Source organism: Poecile atricapillus, chromosome 7 (genome assembly GCF_030490865.1).
Source record: "Poecile atricapillus isolate bPoeAtr1 chromosome 7, bPoeAtr1.hap1, whole genome shotgun sequence".
Taxonomy (NCBI): domain Eukaryota; kingdom Metazoa; phylum Chordata; class Aves; order Passeriformes; family Paridae; genus Poecile; species Poecile atricapillus.
This window is the reverse complement of record NC_081255.1, coordinates 16,130,095-16,148,306: the sequence shown is the minus strand read 5'-3', so window position 1 is coordinate 16,148,306 and position 18,212 is coordinate 16,130,095. Positions and strand designations below refer to the sequence as shown.

General features: G+C 40.0%; 1 protein-coding gene across 1 annotated transcript in view; it reads right to left on the bottom strand.

Annotated features, from left to right (window-relative positions):
* The window catches only part of DPYD (dihydropyrimidine dehydrogenase), a 345,166-nt gene that overhangs the window by 36,001 nt on the left and 290,953 nt on the right, over positions 1–18,212 (bottom strand). The window contains exon 20 of the mRNA XM_058842999.1: positions 8,759–8,938. Coding sequence (XP_058698982.1) covers positions 8,759–8,938 — 180 coding nt within the window. The remainder of the gene's footprint in view (positions 1–8,758; positions 8,939–18,212) is intronic.

The following is an 18,212-nucleotide window of genomic DNA, read 5'->3' as shown; positions in this document are numbered from 1 at the left end:
ATTCCTGTCATGACCCTCTGGTCATCAAGCCACAGTGTCTTTTGTCACGAAACAACTATCCAATAAGGAATAATCTAGGAATAAGCCTGTAGCATAATATCTTCTGCTTGCTTATACACACAGCAGGAGGAGGAAAATCTTCTTCCTGTGAGTTATTACCTGCTCTAATCCACTTTGGAAAATAGCAGTATTTCCTTAATTTTGTGAAGCATGCAAACATATATTTCACAAACTACAGCTACATTAATAGCTCAAACCAGAGCTGAAAGCAAATCTTAAAGCTCTCTCAGGTAATAAAAAATAGTCCAGCATCACCATCAAATCCACAGCAGCATATAAACTATCAAATATTCACATTAAACTTGATAAGAACATTCAAAGACTGAATTGCATGCCAGCTTGCCTCTATGTTTAATTTCATATTGTCTCCTGTAAGGCTGATGTCTGGCCTAATTCCTGATGCCATTCTTGGAGCAACAGCTTTGACAAACAGAGGTAACACGTGAAAAACTCCAGCAAATGCCACATACTAGCTAAAGTGTTAGGTCTGATTTAGTTCTTACACAGAGACATTTTATTGCCATCATCCATATTAATATTATCCACCTACAATCCGATTTAGAACTCATTTGACCTTCCACACACTATTTCTCTGTTTTTTCCAATTCAGTTTGTTGAAGAAAGGGGCTACTCCTCTGCAGTCAGACAGTGCACACCACACTGAAAGCATCCAGGGAAGAAGGGCTGGGAACCCTGCTCTGGAATCAGAATGAGGAGCCATTTCTGGCCACATAAGCCAGTTCTTTTTATGTCTTTTCTGTCTCTACTGCCTATGTAGATCACCTAACACAAGGGTTGTTTTGAATGGTTTTATCCAGCTAGCAAGCTAATCCTAAGTAACAAATACAACAATACATATACAACTGTACAGAATAAAAAATTAATGGTGTTAAAGAAGGATGATGCACAGAGACATTATGTGTGACACTGGGGAGGAAGTGGGGGTAAGTGTGCATGGTTAATATGAAAAGATGTCAAAAAAAACGAAGCATAATAATAGTGCAATTTATCCTTGCTAAACGTACTGCACTGTGCTATAATTAAATATGAAAACCTAAATTTATCTCTATGTTCGGCTGTCATTAACTTAACAGGGAGTGCACATGTTCTAATCTAATGGCTGATTTTTTTCTCCATGTGCAGCATATTAAAATGTATATTAGCCTCAAGGTGCATAAACACAAAATAATAGACCAAAGGTTTTGGCCTGTGGAGAAAAAAATCCATGCTCAAAGGCCGTCAAGTAGCTGGTGATGCAGGGGAGACACTCACTTAGCCTCATTAAGCCGAAGCTCTCTTTTGCTTGTCTTTTGTTCTGCATGACAGCAGCCTCTTTGTTGTATAATAATTCATTCCAAGTTCGTTCCAAGCTACCGAAACTGGTGAACTGTGGCCATTTTAATGAGCAGTATTGGTGGTATGCATAATCTGGAAGCCACGTGGACCAGGCAATCACAGAGCACTGCAGCCAGCAAAATGAGATACTGTCGAAATCACAAATTTGTCAAGTTGTTTTTGGACAGGGTATTATAATAAGCACTAAAATATGCATCTTATTACTCTGCATCTGCCAGTCAAAGATCACTGTAATGAATGCATGCTGGAGGGTATGACCAGGCCGTTTCCCTAAGTAAAACAAACTACAGAGTACAAAAAAAGAATTATGTATTTTTGGCAGTGCCTGGTTTGTTTTTTTTTTTAAATCCTTTTGCATCAGCAGTTGGATTTTCCTGGCTTGATGTCCACTGCCAGCAGTGAATGCACTAAAACTGCCACAGCCAAGGAGTTAACGTGAATACATTGTTTCTTAATAGCCACATTTACTGCCTGTGCATCTGAAACTTTCAACTCCATGCTTGAAGCAAATTTAGCATATAGCACACATAAACCCCACAAAGACTAAACTACTTTAAATACACTTTAATAATCCTAGATCCTTTTGTTTTACACATTTCTACTGCAAATGGCTTCACTGTTATGGAAAATACATTTTACGTAACACGCTCCCTCTGTGAGAACAGCACTGTAGGTAATCACAACATAAACTTCCATAATAGAACAATTAGGACAAAAAAGATTTTAAAATTGTCCTTTTTTTTTCTACAAATTTGTCAGACTGATAATTGAACTCAGCTTGAGAGGCTGGGAGGTTCACCAATGGCAGCAGACCTGGTAAATATGACTTGTGCAGTGGGGTGCAGTCTGCTCTGCTGGCACTCCCCAAAGCACCGCAGGTACCCCACAGAGAGCCCCCAGACTCTCACCTGAAGCAATGCCCATGGAGGCCTCTCACCATCAGGTGAGGAGCTGAAAGACTAACTGGGGAGCAGAAGGAAAGGACTTATTTCCTCATCTGCCTGCAGATAATAGTGCAGATGCATTTTGGCAGAGCCTTATTTTTGGGTAGCCCAACAAACATTTGCAGCAAGAGTCCCTGAGTGTGCTGATGCAAGTTCCCATAATATCCTAACCTAAGAGGCTTCTTGATCAATACTGGCTTATACTTAAAAGGCTTTGTCTGGCTGAAAGCCGTATTTCAAGTCCAAGTTTTAGCTAATGGGAAAGAGGATCAAAAAGCTCTATTAGGTTTGTGAGGCCAGGTTTTGGTAGCAGGGGGAGCTATAGGAGAGGCTTCTGTGAGAAGCTTTTAGAAGGTTCCCCATGGCCAACAGAGCCAATGCCAGCCAGTGATGGACCCGTGGGTGGCCGTGAGTGAGTCAGTCGGGAATTACAGCAATACCTCTCTGATAAGAAGGAAAGAAAAAATTATTGCACAAAGGTAATTGCACTTGGAGAAGGGAGGAAGGAAAACATGTGAGAGAAGCAACTCCAGACTCCAAGGTCAGGGAGGTGCTCCAAGTGCCAGAGCTGAGATTCCTCTGCAGTCCCTGGTACAGACCACGGTGAGGCAGCTGTGCCCCTGCAGCCCTTGGAGGTCTGTGAGGATGCAGAGATCCACCTGCAGCCCATGGAAGAGACTCACTGGAGCAGGGGGATGCCTGAGAGAGAAGGAACAGGCCATGCTGGAACAGGCTCCTGGCCTGCAGATCTGTGGAGAGAGGAGCTCATGCTGGAGCAGGTTTCCTGACAGGATCTGGGGACCTGTGGCACACCCATGCTGGAGCAGCCTGTTCCTGAAGGACTGCACCCCATGGGACTGCTGCTCATGAAGAACTGTAGCTTGTGGGGATGGCTCACATTGGCTAAATCCAGGGAGAACTGGTCTTCCATGGGAGGGAACCTGCACTGATCCAGTGATGAGTGGGAGGACTCCTGTCCCTGAGCAGTGGGAGAAACAACATGAGAAGAACTGACCACAACCCCCATTCTCTGTCTCCCTGTGCCACTAGGGGCAGAAGGAGAGCCAGGAAAAGAGCTGGGGAGTGGGGAAAAAGGTGTTCTTAAGATTTGACTTCTCATTATCCTGCCTTGATTTTAATTGGTAATAAATTCAATTAATATCCCCAAATTGAGCCTGTTTTGCCCATGATGATAATTGGCGAGTTATCTCCCTGGGTCCATATCTCAACCCCTGAGCCTTTGGTTATATTTTGTCTTCCCTGTCCAGCTGCAGAGTAGAGTGAGGGAATACTCTGCTGGGTACCTGGCATCCATCCACGGTCAATCCACCACAGCTTAAAGCTGATTTTTTTCCCCTCTGACTCTTCTTCAGAACTTGTGATAGCAATATGGGAAAATGTTTTTTTTCACCCAATGTTAATTATCTTATTGCAATCTTTATATCAACATGTGTTAAACAAACCGTATTTCCAGCCACAAATACAATTTTTTCTGCCTTTTTTTATGCAGTGCTGGAAGCAAGGCAACTGTTATTTACCACACTGGGCAAAATTGCTTTCCTAAAGAACAAGAAGCACTTTCAGAAATGAAGGGTGAAAACCACCACTCAGTGATGGTAGTCAGAGGTCTTGAAGAATCTGAAGGCAGACAAAACCTTATGATGCAACAGTGGCTCTTGCATGGCTGTGAGCTTCCATTTAATTTATTTATTTAATAGAAGAGTTAATTTAATATTTTTTATGAAGTCTGGCTAGTATAGCAAGGTTATTTCTCTGCCATACAAAAGACTATTTAGATTTGACTGCAGTAGAGTTAGAATTTAGCAGGTTTATACTGTTCAGAAGATTCAGATTTTAGTACCCACAGATAACTTGTAGGAAATGAGTATTTTAGTCTAAATGGGAAGTCTGTTCCAATGGGAAGTCCATTAAAGAAAAAAATCAGAAGGTTGCTAAATTTAAGGTGATGAAATTTTGTTGAAGCCATACACTGTGCATGTGCAGCATGATTCTCTCTCATCTGTCTGATGAATAAAGCCACTACCTATAAATGTGTTTTTACCAGATACAATTTTAGCATTTTCAGTACAGCACAACCTTAACAGTTGAGAACTATCCACAGTGCAGTTCTGGTTTTGTATGTTTCTGGAATCAAGATGCTTAAATTACTATTTTTTGTTATTTTTAATTTTTTATCATTTAGGCATGAATAAACAAATGCCACTTGTTCATAACTGCTGGTGCTGAAAGCAAAGTATGAAACATCTTTGAGATACATTTATCTCTCCCTATAAACCCACACCTACCAACTGAACACATGGCCAGACTTTTGTTTGGCTACCTGGCACGTATAGCAGCCACTGCATTATGACTTTTACAGCTAACATTAATGGAAGTTTTTACAGAGACACACTGTACCCCTTCTGTGATCACCAGCTGACACCAGTGCATTTCTGGGACATAATCATTTCAGCTCCCTGGATCAGTGAGCAACTAACAACAGTCCTGAAACAAACAGAGAAGGTGAGACAGTGAGACACACAGGGGATCGAACTGCACCTCTGGGGAATACTACACCTGATTCAGATACCTGCTGAGAGCAGAGTTATCTTTATCACTCCTGGTCATGTATGCTCCTGAGAAACTTGTGAGCATTATTTTAAAACATAATTCTATTAATTTTGTATTGTAAGGGGACCAACTGTGCCCTTCCTCTGGTTTATGCAGTCACCCTAGTAACTTTGGGTTGTAAGAGTGTGCACTACATCTTAACTGTCTTCCTGACTGCATCGTGCACTTGATCTCAGCCCTAAATTCATTCTGAGGTAAGTGTGCTTTTACACAAGTTCTTCCTTGAGGGAGTCAGTGAGAAGCGCTGTGGTGTCATCTTTATTTTGCCATTCTCTCATCTCAGCATCAAGATTTGCACACTGAGATTAAACCTAAGACAGGCTGACAACTTTTATTCCATGCAAAGGTGACTCAGAGTTGATATTAATGACAGTCATCTGTGCCAAGGTTTCAAGTGTCAGGTCCTCCCACAAGAAAAAAACAAACCCCAAAACACAACTCAATAAACCATCTGAAAAGCAATGAGGAAGGAAACCCAGAACTCTGGCTTTGGCCACTTTTGTGAGTCTGACACAGCATCTGTGCTAGGACTCCCTTTGGAGCTGTTGTGGATCTGGTTACAATCACAGGAAAGAAAGAGTAAAATTGGTGGAACTATGGAAAATTGTATCATCCAGCGACTGGAAACCAATGAGGCTGGTATTTCTAAGTGGGAATCTCACTCCTATTACAGGCAGTGTAGTGCCACATGTCACATCCTGGACAATGGCTCCAGCAGCAACTGCTGTGTTAGCAAAAGGGAGAAAACTACTGAAAAGACTATCAGAAAATAAATACCTCTGGCTCAAAGATGATAAATTTAGGGTCTACATACAAAAATAAATAGATTCTGCAACAGTGAAAAAAAGTAAAAGAGCACTCAAGTTTCCAAAATATTTTCCAGTGCTGTGATGTTTCTGATATTTCAAGGGCTATAAATTATCAGAAGTATTAGTTTCATTAATGCAGAAGGATGAGCAGATACTAATCAACATGAATCTCTTTTTCAGCCAGAGTATTTTATGTTTGCTATTTAACTGCTTGTTATATTACACTATTTAGCACAGTATTCTCTCTGTTTAGGAAGGAAATTATTGTGATAAATGTAACACCTGACAGTGATAACTGTTGAGTTTGTCATTTATCTGGTGACTACATGGCAAGACAGCTTCAGTTTGAGGTTAGATGTACCATTTAGAAGAAGTTATTTATCTTTTGGTTTACTCTGGTCATCAAATACTACAATATTTCAAATATATTTTCAAAATATTTCAAAAAAGATTGTTCCTGGTTTTTTGGTAGGTGGCGTTTTTTTTTGTTTGTTTGTTTGGGTTTTTTGGGTATTTTTTAGGCAAATGTTGCAGTTTAGTTTCTCATGAGGTCTTACTGAAGAAACTGCATTTCATCTCGTGGTATATACCAACGCAAATTGGGACACCTCCTTGTTTCTATAAGGCAGCATTTTGACTGTCACATTTTACTTCATATATAACATATACATTCTCACACATTATTTTATGGTTGAGAATTTATCAATAGGTTATTTTCTCTGTTCTAAACAGAGAGTAAGGACATGCTTTTTAGTGAATTAATTTTAGAAAGAGACTCACAAATGTGTGTTATGACTTGCTGCCAAGCAAGTTAGATATTTGTGTTTAAATTGAGATGAAACCACAGTACTTAACTAAATTTACTAGGCACAAGTACATGAAATCCAATATTGATAATAATTTATGAAAGTAAGAATACTGATTCCTACAATACTGCAAACTTAGTTTATGATAACATAATTAGTTACACTAATAACACTGCTTAGGCACAGTCTTGCTAATTAGGATATTATAAATATTAATGATATCAAGTCTTTGTATTTGATTGCCCCTAGTAGGATCATTTATCACGGTGTTTCCAGTTACCAGAGTTATATTATTTTTCTTCCTTTTCCCTTGAATGTTCATTCCTGGACAAACAGCCATCCTCAGCTTATGCCTAATATGTATCAATAGCTTATCAGTGATGCAGCCTGCTTAACTTTAAATGCTATTATTTAGTAGCAACATTACAATGCTATAATTCAGTGCAAATATGAATACATAATCAATTTTATTCTGTATGTCTTTTCAATATCTAACAGAGCCAGCCACACAAGATTACATAGGGCTTTGTTTTTACTCTTTTTCATGTGACCTGTTTCAAGTTAAGATTCCTTTGAATTATTAAATGCTTCCTTAAAGCATATTTTCATGCAACCTCTTTAAAGTTAATTATTGATGTAATGACAAGCAATAAAACCTAAAAATTACAATTTTTTTTCCTCATTTAAAAGGACATGAGAAACATCTTTGACAATGGTTGTCTGTTTAGTAAAATACAAAGGTAATACAAAGACAGAACACTGAATGCAGCTTTAAAGAATTACAACAAATCTGTAACACGAGTTGAAAATGCTGTGTAGGTTTCCACAGGTGTTAAAGGAAAGAAGTTTAGCTATAACCCTCTGAGCCCGGTTTAACTGCTTAACATAAGTAGATGAAAATGAAACTGCTTACATCTTGGTTTATTTTTAAGCAGTGTATTATCCAGAGCTTTAGGAATAGGATTGTCTTTCCTCCTTGAAGGTAATGTTATAATTTTCAGAGCTCCACAGAGAACAACAACAATATAGGAATCTCTAATCTCCTGCTAAATTCCAGTCATCAGCAATGATAAGCAGAGATTTGGAGGCGTTTGACACTCCGAATCCTATTCTTTTGTAATTCTTTACTTTTTACAACATTTTCAACCGTTGTACATCAGATTTTTGGAAGGATAATCAATAGGCATGATGTATAACTGAAATCAGTCTTCAAAGTGATCCCCTCTAGTAACCAGAAACAAAAGCTTGGCCTCCCTGCTGTGCAGGTATTTTGCTTAGAGCAGGAGGCAGCCAGGCATCAGCAGGAAGCCAGTTACACCTCCCTGCTTCTCAGCATGGATCAGCAGGTGCCCTGGTGGAGGGGTGAGCAGGGCTGGGGCAGCTGCAACCCATTGCATCTGTCAAAAATCTCCAAAAATGCTTTTGTAGCAGGGGACTACTAGAGCAGAGAGGAAAGACAGTCCAGAGGTTAGGATTTCATGCTGACCATCATTTACATTCCTATTTTATCACAGACTTTCTAGGTTTAAATGATCTTGCAGAATTTATTAAATTGTCTGGTGTCACCAATCCTCACCTAGAACTTCCCTGTCTTGCAGAGGGTTCAGGCAGCAGCACACATGAAAGACCACATGATGCTCAGGTATGGTGATTGAAGGAGCACTCCTACCTGATCTTGTATTCCAGCTGACAGCTGGTCTGTGACTACCTGTCTCAGCTGGTCAGAGCCAGTGCAAGAGGGGTTTTCCATGTCTCCTGAATGTTGCACCCTGGCTGAAACACCTAGGAACTTCTGCCACAATACTGGGATCAATCTGGACTTGAGTTTCATTAAAACAAGCAGTTCCAGAACTTGTTAATGCATTTGTAATTTTACGTCCTACACTTTATTTTTAAAGGCATGATGTTATGAATCACGTGAAGCTATCACATTTATAGGAAAAATGTTAGCCCATATCAAGTCATTTCACGTTTGTCTTCTTAAGCTGCCTACATATATGTTAATATTCAGAAGGAAAATGACTTGGTGACTAATTGTGACAGCAGCAGTGATTAATCAAGGTAAGTAGCAGAAACTGCATACAATGATTATGGAATTACATTCAAAACCAGGACAGTGTTATTATACAGGAATGGCAATAAAACAACATACCTTTCCCATCAGATCAGCAATTCTAGGTACTGGTTTTCCTTTCTGATGACAAATGGTCGCAGGACTCTGTCCATTCCAGTCTTCAAGTTCCTCAATGCTTTTCAGGTACAGAAGAGCTCGCAGTCCAGTGCAGTAGTCATCAATAACAGTGAAATCTTGATTTTGGATTGCACTGCACACCTATGAAATCCAAGTCAGTTATCAGCACCATCTTGGCAGAGAAGCACATGGAATTAGCAAACTCTTTGGATTTACTGATTATCAGGTGACCCTTCCTGCAACCCCACTGGGAAAGAACTACAAGAATTCAGGATTATTGTCTGCTTAATCCTATGTCATGATATCACCACTGCAGTTCAGGAAAGAAAGGGCTCACTAACAACAGTTATGCCCAGATTTCCCAGCAGCAGCCCTTGGACAAGACCCAAGGGCTGTTCAGAGATAAACCTGCAAGGCCAGCCCCAGATGTGCCTGCTGGGGAGCTGCTGCTGAGCACACCAGCACACTGGCAAAGCACCAGCTGTGCTCAGAGCTTTGCCTGCAGACACCCAGTGCTATCTCCCAGCTTGCTCTGTTCAAAAAGCACAGGCATAACCAGTTAGGTCCCAACCTAGCAAATCACAGAACCACAGACTTGCTGAGACTGGAAAGCTTTTCTTGAGATCTTGTTCAACCTCCAGCTCAGAGAAGGGTCAACTACAGGAGGCTACCCAACACTGTATCCAGTCAGGATTTGAATATCTCCAAAAACAGAGACTAGACCTCTCTGGGGAACCTGGTTCAGTGTTCAACCTCCCTTGCAGCATTTTTCTTATATTTATATTTTTCTTATGTTTAAATGTAATTTCCTTTGCTTCAGTTAGTGCCCATTGTTTCCTGTCATTCCACTGGATAGCCCTGAGATGACTCTGGATTCAGTGGAAGTGTTTCAGCAAGCAGCACTCATTAACCTGACCTGTTAGTATGAGGTGAGCATTGTCAGGCACAGAACAGAACAATCCCCTTCTGCCACTCAGTGCAACTGGGAGGCCAGGCCGCTTTATTTTAGGTACTTGAGAAGCACAGATAGCAATATAGCTTTATAAATATATAAATATATATAGTGATCCCTTACCTGCAGAGCTTAACATGTAAACACAAAACTACTGACAGAAGAAAATAGCCTAACCATTGACATGGGTTCTTCTAGAGCATGTTGGGGCTATCAGCTTGGGCTTAAGCCCACAGAGATCCCCATCCAAACTGACAACTGAATAAAAAAAATCCCTGACTGTTGTCTGAATACCTTCTCATTAGCTAAACTCTAATCAGCCATCAGTGACGAGTTGCAGGGTTGATTGAGTGTCATTAATTATCAGTCCCTGGAAATGCTCTGAAATTCCAGATGTGTCAGTGTTTTCAGTCTCTGATTCAGCTTTTATTGTAAAAGCTGAAAGGAATGCTCCTGATTATACCTTGACTCCATGCACACATAGTGAACACAACAATGAAACAGCCACCTACTTTAGAGCATGAATTGGTGCACACGGACATGCACAAACACATCCACGCTTCTTGGATGTGGAAACACACTTTAGATCATAATTGACATCAGCACTTAAAAAGCACAGGAAATATACTATTGTTTTCCCCATTTCAGAAATGACAATACATTTCTGAAGACAGGTACATATCACATTGGGAAATACCATGTACTACTGATGAACAGGAAAAAAATAAGGGCAAATTATAAAACAAGCACAATAACATTCTCTATGCGGTGCATTTACATTACAAAAAAATCTGTTTCTCTGGAGAAACAGTGTGGGCATTAATTAGGTCTGTTATAACTTCCAGGGGTTTCAAGACTGGGTTTTTATGGGTGGTTTTTTTTGTTTGTTTTTTTTTGATGGCAATTATAGACAGTATCATAATTACTTCCCATACAGGTTATTTAACTGCAAAATTCCACTGATGCTTATTAAATCTTTTTTGTAGAGCAAGGAACTCTCCAGGTTTTTTAATGCATGGTTAACACTTTTATTATCTACTCTTAAAAATACTAAAACTGTAAAAAAAATGCAGTTAAAAGCCACGTCATGTCACTTGAAACAAGTTCAGACACTTTTGTCAAAATCCTGAAATATTTTGACAGGATGTATACACATGAGATACACATGAGGATACCTATAATAACCCTATAAATAAAGAGGCTTTTACTGTTTTCCAGCTTGTGGTGCAGTGTTATGAACTGCAATAATAGAAAAATGTATGGAAGATAATAACACACTAAGAGATAACTATTTGATCCTTGTGATTCTATATGCAGTGCACAATTTGTCTTCCCTGGAAAGCCAAGAAAGTTCCAGAACTGAAGGCAAAATGCAATTTAAGAAAAATGTGAATCTCTGCACTAAAGAAAAATGTTACATGACATGGAAAGGCTTAGAACAAACAAGTGGTCTCAAACAATCCTCCTCTTCTGTAGAAACCTTATGACTCTGGTGCCCAATGGTGTGGATAATTAGCCAAAGATACGTCTTTCACTGATTTCACTGGGATAAAAGCAAGTGCTTATGTTTATGGGCCTTTCCTAGAACAAGAAGGCTTCAAACATTAACACATACAAAACCAACTGAAATAGTTTTGCCATGTTTTTGGCAAATTCCAAAATTCTGAGCTTATGTTGCACAAATCAGATGGTGAGATTTGTATTTTAGGCTTACAGTATCTTCCATCAATCAGCGTAGAAGCTGCATTTTAAAAGGTGGTGAACAAAGTCACGATAAAAGGTTGCCCTAACCCATCAGCCATGACAATTTCTACACCACAGAGAGAGGTTTTTAGCATCATACCTGGCTGCCTCTGAATCACCAGTTTAAATGACATTGTGTCCTCCTTTCAGCACAAGAGAAGTGCCAGGGCAACAGACCAGGTGAGACTCACTCAGGCATCCGGAAGAATCCCAGAAGAACTGAAGCGGCCCATCTCCACACCTCATTAACGCCTCCAGCTTTGCTCCAGCTGCTTGCACTGGGAACAGGCACCTGCCTCCCTGCCAAGCTCAGTGCTGAGCCTGAGCCCCCTCTGCTGCAGCCCAAATATTGCTCTATCCAAAACACTGCTACCACCTCTCATGTAATGTCTTATTAAAGCACCTCAGGAGGAGACAGAGGCGAGAAGTGCTGCGTACACCGTGCCCATGCCTCGCACACCCACGGAGCAGCAGCAGGAACTGCAACCAGCCCTGCCTGCCCAGCCCCTCTCCTCAGCATCAGCCTGGTACCCACCGGGCACAGCACAACGTGCTTACCTTTGGACCTTGAAGCAAAAGCCTGAACAGCACTGAGACTTCACAAGTGAGAACACAGCCCTGTTGTGCTGTGCCAGAGCAGTGCTCTGTACCCCGTGGCCAACAGAGGCTGCTTATGGCCAAGTGCACGAAACTGGACCCATTGCTCGTGTGGTTTGTCAGCCACTGTTTGGCAAGCAGCAGTGCTGGGACTTTGCACAGCAGGGATGGCACCTGTTTAATATCCCTTAATCCTAAATAATCCAAGTGGATCTGTTTAATGAGTAAATTAACATTCAGCTGTTCACTGACCCAGCCTTTCACCTGAAACATTTAAGCAGAAAGTATCTGCTGTGGAAGATGAGAGACTGGCCCTGTGGAGCATCCTATGGGGCAGAGTGAAGTCCAGGTCACAACAAAGCTGTCAGCTCTACTTCTGACAAGTGCTGTCCTGCTGTTTTGCTTGTGTTGGTCTCTAGCTTTGGACTAGAATTTGGACTGGATGAGAAAGGTGCTGCATTTTTCCTGCTTAGGCAGGCAACATGTATTATTCTTATTGCACAAATATGCAGGGAGGTAAGTTTGCACAAGCTTGGTTTCACTGCATTGCCTGGCTCTGTCTACTGCTGCTACTACTACTACTATTACTATTTTAGTAGTAGAACTGCTATGATTTAATTTTTAGCATTGTATCTCCTGCCTTTTCTCCCAGATCCAGACTCCAATGACTGTCCCTTACATCCCAAAAGAGACACCTGGGCCAATATGCAATGTATGATCAATTACACTGTGCTCTCGGTATTCTGAAATCTAAAACTGCTCAGTATAAGTTGCAACTGTAAATTACAATTCTAATCTATACAGAAATGCCTGAGCTAATAAAAGACATGATACCTACTTGGCTACTGGTAAACATACACCAAATTATCTGATTGGGGAATGGGGATGCAAAATGAATCACAGGTTAAGGCTGTAAGTAAAACTGTTCTGCAAAATGCAATGATGGGAGAGACCCACAGAAGTCCCTGCTGACATCTTTAAAAATAAATGACCAATCTGTTCTATTATGAAATAAACATAAAAACTGAGTTTAACTTTGTCACAGGAATTAGAGACATTACAAGTTTTACTTGAGGAACTGGAGTAAATTGTAAGAAGATAATTATCATGTAAAATAATTCTTACAGGTTACAAGATTTTAATTAAATATTCAAACAAATCTGAAACTTTTAATTCACATATTATGAAGAAAAGTTCACTACTGGTGACAAGTACTTCCACATCAGTCCCAGAGCATTGTAAATGCCTTTGCTATTAGCAGAATCATTACACAACAAAGAGATGCCAATTTCTGAGGCAAATCCCCTGCACTCTTTGAGAGCTCTGTCTGTGTAAGACCTTTCAGTTTTGTCCAGAGCCTGTCGTTTCTAGAAGCAATGGGGAAAATACCCAGACATTAAATTAATTTCTGTTTCACTCTCAACAAAAATGGAAGTTGTTACTATCCAAACTTTGGCATATCCTGAGGGACTGTGTGGAAGACCTGTGCCATCCATGCAGAATTTGGACAGAGGGCCTGAGGCATTTCCAGCCAGATCACCCAGTTAAGCAATTCCTGTTCAGTGCATTTTCCCTTTGGGAGATCTTGTAGAGGAGAAATCTTTTTCTGTAAGACTAGAAGAGGAAACAGTGAAGTCCTCCTCAGGCTGGGCAGTCTCTCTTACCCCAAGACCTTCTGTTTTTACATAAACTTACTATTATATGGCAAAATTCCAGATGGACAGGTGATGATGGGGAAGATGGAGCCAAAAATGAACCCCAGTCCCTACCTGCATTATTTCTATTCCATCAATAGCTGGGATTTCAGCAGAGGCCACAGAGGAGATGCAGATCTAGACATGGCTGTGTCAGTTTTTCCCTACACTACTTTTACCCAACAAAAGGAATTGCATATAATCTCATACACTGCTAGATAACCTCAAAAGACTGCAGCAGGTTAGAGAATCTAGCCTGTTCAATAATATGTTGTTTTGCAAGAAAAGGGTAAGTATTCTTGGTGTGACAAGATCCATGTGAACAAAAATCCTGTAATGTCTGGCAGCTGTTGTGCTCCAATTTGAAATTGTTTCAAAGCACTCTTAGAAGGCTTTGCAAGTGAGGAATTTGTTCTGGGAGACAATAGCTTGGAGAAAATTTTAATTTTTACACCCCTCTGAAATGTATGTATCTCTCTCCAGGATATGTGTGTAAAATAATTGTCACTTTTATGAAAACAGAAGTATCAGTAAGGAGGCAGATGGGTGGCAGTGATACACGGTCTAGAAGTAAGAAGATTGATGGGTATATATTTGTATATACAAATGCAAATCACATAGCTTGACTGCTCTACCATATTAGTTTCCATTTGTTGTAGCTGTACAACATCAAAGCAGTGATGTCTCCGTATATTGCATTTAGTGGTAATGTAACGGACTACCAAAAAAAAAAAATCAAAGTGAGAGTTTCTAAGTAGTTTCCTGGCAATTGAGACAGCAGGCTCTTTCATCTGTGCTGTAACTGTGGCAGTGCATTGATTTAAACTCCTTCTGAGATCTCAAATGCTTTTATATTTGTAGGTCTCACTGGCTGCTTTCTTTTTGCCTTTTTCCCCCTTCAAATGATAAAATTCTAGCATTTAGCAGAATGCCATCTTGCTTCCCCAAAAGATGGAGACTTATTTTAGCTTTGGTTCTTTACTGCACAGGATTTGTAAATAAAATAGCTCTCAAAATGCTATTTGATTACGAAATTTGCCTTTGACTTCATGATTTCTAATATTCTGACCACAGCAAAGAGATAAACAACTATTATTCCTCTGAGATACCTGTGAGAGGGTTACAATGCATTGACAATTGTGCTTTGCCATTAATTTGGTTGACTCTCTCTGAAATATTTTTACTGGTATGCTCAAATGGTAAACAAAAGGTCTACTATTTTATACTATAGTATGTTTTCAATTTTGGCATTAATCATCTTCCTGCAGAAGCTTTCTTTCTCTGTTCAAAATTCTTCCTGATAAGTATTGAAGACATAAATTTGCCTTCTTGTTGGAGAAACATTTATGAATGTCTGAGCTGTTATTTAATGTACAGTTGAAGCTGCTGCTTTCTTGATTAGGTTCTATTGATTAGGATTCTTGTGAAAAAAACCCCGAAGCTGTGAATAAATGCAAGATGGTTCAGGAAGGATTCTATTTGTGCCCACCTGTGTATCTACATGAGTCGACAACATTAAAAAGCTAATTTTATTGTAGAGGGCAAGAGCATTATGATAATCTGGGTGAGGCATACACAATTTAGGATTTATTCTCAAAGGGAACTAGCAAAAATTGACTTGACTAAAGGGAGATCTTTCTGGTCCATGCAATCTATATGCTGCATAGCTCTTGCCTGTGGAAATGAAAATGTATGTTTTCTAGCCCCTGTACAATAATTTAGATGTGCCCAGATCTCCAAAGCAAAAAGCAGCGGACGCTGCACAGGTTGTCTGACACAGTGCTCATAATAATGTGTCAAGAGCTGCAATGTGAGAGCATGCAGACAAATAAAATCTCCTCTGAGAGGCGTTTCTGTGCGTCCAACCTTCAGGACACCAAAGTCTATGGAAAGGCTGCCTCCTCCTCATGTCTCGTTGAACACCGACTTACCAGAACATTAAATGTGTAGCCTAAATTATCCTTTCTATCTAATTATTACTTCTGCTGGAGGCTGGTAGGATTAAGAACATTAGGGGAAGTGGTTTATCAGGCAATGTGGTACAATCTCAGGAATAAAACCTTGAGACTTTTTGTTTTAAAGAACAAATTTGTGAAAAGAAAAAGCTTCCAAAATATTGATATAGTAGAGATGGAAAGATTTGATTCACTCACATTAGCTGCTTAAATGACTCCAGAGATACAGGTTAGCAGATGGGATGTTACTTAACAAGTCTTCAGATACTGGATCAATGCAAAACTGTATTGCATGATAGCTGATAGCCTTTTTAAAACATTACAACTAAACTAACATACATGAGCTAATGAACTACTATTTGTTTCAGAGTCTAATACAGCTTCCAGAAAGCAGTTTGAAGGACTCAAATATTACATCTATGAATTGTTTGAATTATGGGGGAAAAAACCCACCTAACCTTTTTTACTGAGTCCGAGACTTAAAAGTCCTAATGAATGGAGGGCTTACTAGTGGTACTTTGAGGGATAACACACAGAAGATTCAAAGATGCTAAAAACTCCAGGCTCTGAAAAGCAGGCAACCATTCACATATGGCTTAAGAAATCTATATTGAAAAAATAAATTTAAAAAAGGGACTGGATAGTTCTATGCCATTGCGGGTCTCAGTATGTCAGTGAAGTATTTCAGATATTTTGTTATACCTCAAGAAATTTCATCAGACAATCTTGAGATAAATTGTCATTATAATCAAAAGTGCAGGCTAATGTCAGTAAATAATGGAGCTCAAATTAAAGGCAGAAGGTCTCCAGCCTATGCAAGACAAGCTTATGGGATAAATGCTTTATTTCCTGCAACAGCTTGGATCCTCTCTACAAAGGACAACATAATGCTGCCATGGTGTCAAGCAGAGCTGAGCTGGCACTTGGGGAGCATCGAGGCAGGGGCTGCAAGTACGGAAATGCAGAGGCAGCAGCTGGGCAGCAGGAAGGGCCCCACAGCGTGTGCTGAAGCCACAGCAGCCTGATGACACAGGCTTACAGAGACACTTCCCCAGCACCAAGGGCATGGCTACTCTTCCTGGCAGAGAGACCTCAAAGCACCTGACTTTGGGGTCAAAGTCTGCAAGACAGATCTTGTTCGTGTAGTACACTCCAGCAACCTTGGGCAGTTGTGAGTAGCCAGCGATGAAGGGGGAGAAAAAAGCTGAGAATCCATTAGCCACTTATCAGGAGGGCACGGCAGGAGATAAGAGCACTATAAGGGATCCTTTAGGAATGTTATCCAATGCATTAATTCCTAGCCTACTCAAATCTATTTTTCCTCCCCCTAAGTTCTTCACTGCCAATTAATGTATCTTTGATCTATATAGCTAAACTGGGTGTTTGGGAGTGGGAAACTGGTACTTATCAAGGGACCCTGAATGATGCAATTTTGTATCCCATGTCTTTGAGAGGGGAAAGGCAGAATAAATCAAGAATTTTCAGAAGGCTCCCTGAGGTAACTGTGTTTTTTTTTCCCTGTCAACCACCCCAGAGGAATGGTTATATTTCCTTATCTCACTAAAGCATTCTGTCAGTTCTTGGAACTACAAAGTGGACCTTTATGCAGTAGGTGGGCACATACACCAATAAAAGTGCTGATCATGATCATCTTTCCTAAGAAAACAAATACGATTCCACATGCCTTGAGCATTGAGGACTCTGGGAAACAGCTTCATAATCAGCCATGTATGGCAAATTGTATCATTGTACTGCAGATCTCCAAAATGAATGATAGCTGTGAAAGCAGATGAACTAACTCCCCTGTGTAAACAGTCCAATCACATATAGAGGTTCTACAACTAGCTTTAAATACGTGCTGAATATCACATCATATTTCATTTCTTAACACCCAAAGCTCTTGCCTCTCTCTTATAAGTACTGTTCTGGAAAATTAAATCCTTCAGCTTTCCCAGTGGTTCTGCAGCTGCTGGAACAGCATCACCAGATGTGTCAGGCAGATGTAGATTTATTTGACCCATTTCCACAAGCCATACCCTTCAGTTCCAAAGAAATTTCTATAGCAGGTACCAATTAAGTCACTCAGATCTGGTGGTTTGATGATAAAATTCATCAAGTAACATTACACTGCAGTTTGCAGTGGTTTTAAGTTTTTATTTTCTGAGAGCAAGCCAACAGGAGCACCATCATCTCTAGAATCAAGTCTCCCATTTTTGGAAAGGTGCATTTGTCAGAAATGAGAGTAGTTCTAGGAAAGCACACTTTTCAGCAAAGAATGGTGTTCTAAAAATCATGTGGAAAAGAGTTTCAGAATTACCAATATGTGCTGTTTGACAACATGGAATGCAATGGCTCCATTTAACTTGAAAATCCAAGTTAATTTTGCAATCCAAGTTAATTGGAATGAAAAGGTCAAAACCAAAATATGTTGCAAAAAGATTGAAACAGATTTGATTCACCCAAATAATATTTTT